The sequence below is a fragment of the Mandrillus leucophaeus genome, unplaced genomic scaffold, assembly GCF_000951045.1.
Source record: "Mandrillus leucophaeus isolate KB7577 unplaced genomic scaffold, Mleu.le_1.0 Scaffold136, whole genome shotgun sequence".
NCBI lineage: Eukaryota > Metazoa > Chordata > Mammalia > Primates > Cercopithecidae > Mandrillus > Mandrillus leucophaeus.
In genome coordinates, this window is record NW_012101321.1 from 2,080,170 (window position 1) to 2,086,482 (window position 6,313).

Sequence of the window (6,313 nt, forward strand, 5' to 3'; positions counted from 1 at the left end):
AGGGTTTTACCATCTTGGCCAGGCTGGTCTTGAACTCCTGACCTCGTGATCCACCCACCTCGGCCTCCCAAAGTGCTGGGATTACAGGCATGAGCCACTGAGCCCAGCCTCCTCCATTTCTTTATACATTTCTCAACTTACCAAATATTTAGGAAACATTGTTTCATTTGTATAATGAGAAAGAGAAAAATAATGGGTTAAAATTTTTACACTTTGTAACATGACTCCAGAAGTGCTTAAAGGTACTAGGAATGTGGTACCTTCTGTTGTTTTTTAGTTTGTTATTGTTGTTTTTGTTGTTGTTTGTTTATTTTTGGTTTTGGTTTTGGTTTGTTTTTTTTGTTTGTTTTTTGTTTTGTTTTTTTTTTGAGACAGTGTCTCACTGTGATGCCTAGGCCAAGTGCAGTGGCAAGGTCTCAGCTCACTGCAGCCTCTGCTTCCCAGGCTCAAGCAATCCACCTCAACCTCCTAAGTAGCTGGGATGACAGGCACACACCACCACTCCCAGCTAATTTTTGTCTTTTTTGTAGACAGGGTCTCACTTTGTTACCCAGGCTGGTCTCAAACTCCTGGGCTCAAGTGATCCACCTGCCTCAGCCTCCCAAGGTGCTAGGATTACAGGGGTGATCCACCATATCTGGCCTTCCATTGTTTTTTTGTGACAAATTTAGAAGAGTTAAGCCTGATGGGATGATTGTGTTTGTGAAAATGTCACTTGTAGTTGGCCTGTGTGTCCCCTTATCCTTTCGTCCCTACCCACTGATACAGTGAAAGAGGAAGGAAACTGACTACAGTTCTCCAAAAGGAAATGTTCACATGGTTGTTGCCTACATTTCTGAGGAATGATAAGTTCCATCCTTTAGGGTTGGTCACTCAGGTGCAGGAGCAAGAGGGCAAGGTTAGTGTTGTTTGCTTGCTTTTTGTTTTTGTTTTGTAAGCCATCAGTTATTGAGCACTTAAGATGTGCCAGGCACTGGGCTAAATGTTAGACATGCAGTGTCTCATTTAATGCTCTTAGTAACCCCAAGATGAAGCTGAGCCTCAGCGAAGAGAAGCATCTTGCCCAGTGTCACGAAGTTAAGAAGTGGCAGAACTGGGTCTGGAACCCTTGCCTGGCTAGCTCCAAAGCCTTTGTCCTGGCCGGGCGCTGTGGCTCACTCATGTAATCTCCTTGGGAGCCTGAGCTCCTTGGGAGGCCGAGGCAGGTGTATTGCTTCAGGCCAGGAGTTCAAGACCAGCCTGGCCAACATGGTGAAACCCCGTCTCTACTAAAAATACAAAAATTAGGTGGGTGTAGTGGTGCCCGCCTGTAGTCCTAGCTAATCAGGAGGCTGAGGCAGGAGAATTGCTTGAATCCGGGAGGCGGAGGTTGCATTGAGCCAAGATTACTCCATTGCCCTTCAGCCTGGGCGACAAAGCGAGACTCCATTTCAGGAAAAAAAAAAAAAAAAAAAAAAAAGCCTTTTCATTATCCTCTACTGTCTGCTTGAGCATCTTGAGCATAGGGTTCCCATCCCAAATTGGCAGAGCTGCCTCTTCACAGAGCAAAACCTTTCTCTAATGTACCTGGGATAAAAGCATTCTTACACTAGCCCACCACATCTGGGTGTTATCCTGCCAATCTCAGAGTTAACGACACCTCATAAAATTAAAAGTGTGAATTAATGAAGTTCTGTGCTATGGAATCTAATAGTCTCTGAATCAAGTAAAGACCTGGGAATTAATAGACCCACCCATTCTGATCCTTCCTAATTTAAATAAAGAAGAGCTTCACTGATAATTACTTTATCAGAATTTTTTCATAGTGTCAAATACTATGCATAAATATTTTATGCTTTGACCTAATTCTTTAATATAACAATATAATAGGTCATAGTAAGAAAAAAGTTTTTTGGCTGAGTGAGGTGGATCATGCTTGTAATCCCAGAACTTTGGGAGGCTGGGAGGATCACTTGAGCCAAGAGTTCAAGACCAGCCTGGGCAATATAGTGAGACCTCATCTCTGCAAAAATAAAATTAAATAGCCGGGTGTGGTGGCCGCACGTGTAGTCCCAGCTACTCGAGAGGCTGAGGAGGGGGGATTGCCTGAGCCCAGGAAGTCAAGGCTGCAGTGTGAGCTATGATTCTGTCACTGCACTCCATCCTGGGTTACTAAGTAAGAACTTGTCTCAGAAAAGAAAAGGAAAAAAGTGTTTGCTTAAGCTTTGTATATCCCTCAAAAGCAGAAAAGCCACAAATTCTATCACACTTGTCATTTAGAGTTATAATTTAAGAAAAAATTATTGGAAACTTTTATTTCTGGAACTCGATAGCAACATAAGGTATTAGATAATTTAAAGAAGTCTTCAGGCTTTGAAATCTTAAGACCACTTAGCTTTTTTTCCACACTACTCTTTAAGCTTTGTGGAACTCAATTTCAAATAAAATCTTACATTTCTGACCACACTTCTAATTGATAACAGGTTAACAGTCTTTCTGCAGAATGGTGTGAAGCTCTTCACAGTTTTACAGCAGAGACCAGTGATGACTTATCCTTCAAGAGGGGAGACCGGATCCAGATTCTGGAACGTCTAGATTCTGACTGGTGCAGGGGCAGACTGCAGGACAGGGAGGGGATCTTCCCAGCAGTGTTTGTGAGGCCCTGCCCAGGTATGACAACCGCAAGACATGAGTGCTACTCCTCACGGGGTGCCTGAAACCTTCAAAACTATATACATTCCTTTCCCCTCTGGCCATGCTCAGTTTGTCTGTCTATATTTGAAAGAGTTGATACATGAAGTTATGCAAACTACATTCATATACTTTGTTAGAGTTACAGAAAAAAAAGATAAAAATGTCTTCACTAAATAATGGCTAATATTCCATCTAATAAAAACAGTTTATATTCCATCTAATAAAAACAGTTTATGTAATTTTTCCCTGCTAAGAGGACATTGTACATCTTCTTGAAAGTTAAATAAGTTCAAAATTAATTGAACATACTGTTTTTAAAAATGTTTTTTATCCCTAATATCACTACCTCTGAAGAGAAAATACTGTGTTTTTAGAGCGACAAGGGTTTTTTTTTTTTTAAATGTTAGATTTGTGTTTTAGTCCACTGTGTTTCTATATATTTAAATTTTTTATGTCTTCACAGCTGAGGCAAAAAGTATGTCGGCCATAGTACCGAAGGGGAGGAAGGCCAAAGCCTTATATGATTTCCGAGGGGAGAATGAAGATGAGCTTTCCTTCAAGGTCAGAATGTGTATCTCTTCATAACTACATAAAGCACTATAATTTTTGAAATGTTTTCCATTGAAGGATGGAACATTTGGGTGGAATATTGATCATTACTCAAGAATGAAGAGATCTCCGACCCTAATTATAAGGGAAGACATTATAGAAAGTGAATAGTGCAAATAGGCCTGTTAATTTACAGTATCAACCAGGCATTAAGAAAACCTTGGCTTTACACCCCCATACATCCCCAAAGTAATCCCCTGTTCCTTGGTCTTACATCATCACATCTCAGTAATATTAGGCTTTTTATTAGTAACAGATGACCGTCTACATGGCCTTCCAAGCCTGCCATTGACATGTCTTTGAAACTGATGGAGAATCAGATAGCACCTGCTACAATTTGCGCTAGTAGCATGGTAGCCTTATAAGACACTAAATTCTTGTCCACAAAGGCAGTGACCAGAGCTTTGGGGAAATAGTCCCAAAAGGTTGAGCTAGTTTGCAGAGGTTTTTTGTTTGTTCGTTTTTGTTTTTTTTTTTTCACCGAAGAAATGCCTAATTTTTTCTTAAAGTAAAAGTAGATATTTTCTTTTCTTTCTTTTTTTTCTTTTTCTTTTTTTTTTTTTTTTTTGAGACAGAGTCTTGCTCTGTCACCCAGGCTGGAGTGCAGTGGCGCAATCTCGGCTCACTGCAAGCTCCGTCTCCCGGGTTCATGCCATTCTCCTGCCTCAGCCTCCCGAGTAGCTGGGACTACAGGCACCTGCCACCACGCCTGGCTAATTTTTTTGTATTTTCAGTAGAGACAGGGTCTCACCGTGTTAGCCAGGATGGTCTTGATCTCCTGACCTCGTGATCTACCCGCCTCGGCCTCCCAAAGTGCTGGGATTACAGGCGTGAGCCACTGCGCCTGGCCAAAAGTAGATATTTTCATGATTCTATTTCCCTAATCCACAACTGGACCATGGTCAGAGGAAAGTACTTTGGGAACAGTGCTAGAAGAAGGAGGGTGGTTTTAGTAGTCACTGCTGTAAAAATAGCCTGTGTCAGACAATGTTAAATTCTCTAGCATTGAAGATATTCAGTCAGAGACAAGGATGCTATAGAAAGAATTAACATATCAAGGAATGATTGGACAAGGTGTGGTTTAAAACAGTGGACAGCCAAAGAGGGTTTTCACTTGCCTACAACAAGAAGAGAAAAAGGCCGAGCACAGTGGCTCACACCTCTAATCCCAACACTTTTGGGAAGCCAAAGCAGGAGGATCACTTGAGGCCAGGAGTTTAAGACCAGCCTGGATGGCCGGACGCAGTGGCTCGTGCCTATAATCCCAGCACTTTGGGAGGCCGAGGCGGGCAGATCACAAGGTCAGGAGATCGACACCATCCTGGCTAACACAGTGAAACCCCGTCCCTACTAAAAATACAAAAAAAAAAAATTAGCCAGGCGTGGTAGCAGGCACATGTAGTCCCAGCTACTCGGGAGGCTGAGGCAGGAGAATGGCGTAAGTAAACCCAGGAGGTAGAGCTTGGAGTGAGCCGAGATCGCGCCACTGCACTCCAGCCTGGGTGACGACAGAGCGAGACTCCGTCTCAAAAAATAAAAAATAAAAAGACCAGCCTGGTCAACATAGCAAGACCCTATCTCAACAAAGAAAAAGAGAAAAACAAGGCAATACCAGAATCAGGTATGTGCAGCCTTTGTTGGGGTAAGTGGGGGGATACCTTGACTGAAATATGTCAGCATAAGGTTGCTAGCTTCCTATTTTGTGATGGAGTTTTACTTTATTCTGAATAATAAAATGTTATTGCATCTTTTTGTATTAAATGTCATTTCTGTTATAATATATTGTTAGCAAATAATAGATATTTTTCTTTCTTTCTTGTTTTTTTTTTTTTAGATGGAGTCTTGCTCTGTCACCCAGGCTGGATTGCAGTGGCACGATCTCAGTCTGCCTCCTGGGTTCAAGTGATTCTTCTGCCTCAGCCTCCCAAGTAGCTGGGACTAAAGATGTGCGCCACCACACCTGACTAATTTTTGTATTTTTAGCAGAGATGGCATTTCACCATATTGGCCAGGCTGGTCTCAAACTCCTGACCTCGTGATCTGCCTGCCTCAGCCTCCCAAAGTGCTGGGATTACAGGCATGAGCAACCATGCGCGGCCTCTCTTTCTTTCTTTCTTTCCTTTCGTTCCTTTCTTTCTTTCTTCTTCCTTTTTTTTTTTTGGTTTTTGTTTTGTTTTGTTTTGTTTCTGAGACAGGGTCTCACTCTGTTGCCCAGGCTGAAGTGCAGTGGTGCAATCTCAGCTCACTGTGCAGCCTCTGCTTCCTGGGCTCAAGCGATTGTCCAGCCTCAGCTTCTTGAGTAGCTGGGACTACAGGTGCAAGCCGCCAATGCCTGGCTAATTTTTCGTATATTTTGTAGAGACTGGGTCTCGCCCAGGCTGGTCTCAAACTCCTGAGCTCAAAGTGATCCACCCGCCCCAGCCTCCCAAAAAGCTGGGATTACAGGCATAAGCCTCCGCACCCAGCCATAAATGATAGGTATTTCTTATGCTGTAGCTATGCAAAATTAAAAATTCGTAACCTTCTATCAGTTCCCTTTTTTTCCTTTAATGTCTTGATCTTTAAAATAAAATTTAAAAAAAAAAGAAGAAGAAAGAAAACGGTTGCCTTAGTCCTTGAGAGTCAGTGGCTCGAAATGTATTCCTTTTATCTTTACATAAACTTACTGCAAGTGAAAATCTGAATTCAAATTTCTTGGATGTTATTTTGGTCTTCATTTAAACTATGTCAATATAAATAACAGAATGCACAGTATCTTCCAGAAAACAGGTTATCTTCATTTCATTTTACAAATGGTTGTCCATAAAATAGTTCTAGAATTGTTGTTGTTGTTGTTGTTGTTATTGTTATTAAGGGATTCTGCACTGCTTTCAGTTTTATTAAATATCCACAAAATGTTAATAGATAAAACTGATTTTTTTTTTTTTTTAGAGAAGGAATCTTGCTCTGCTGCCTAGGCTGGAATACAGTCAGAGGTGTGATCTCAGCTCACTGCAACCTCTGCCTCCTGGATTCTAGCAATTCTCCTGCC

General features: G+C 41.8%; 1 protein-coding gene across 3 annotated transcripts in view; it reads left to right on the top strand.

Moving 5' to 3' along the window:
• The window catches only part of SH3D19 (SH3 domain containing 19), a 120,328-nt gene that overhangs the window by 110,205 nt on the left and 3,810 nt on the right, over positions 1-6,313 (top strand). For all 3 annotated transcript variants that reach the window (XM_011973238.1, XM_011973237.1, XM_011973236.1), the window contains 2 exons: positions 2,463-2,649; positions 3,137-3,234. In XM_011973238.1, coding sequence (XP_011828628.1) covers positions 2,463-2,649; positions 3,137-3,234 — 285 coding nt within the window. The remainder of the gene's footprint in view (positions 1-2,462; positions 2,650-3,136; positions 3,235-6,313) is intronic.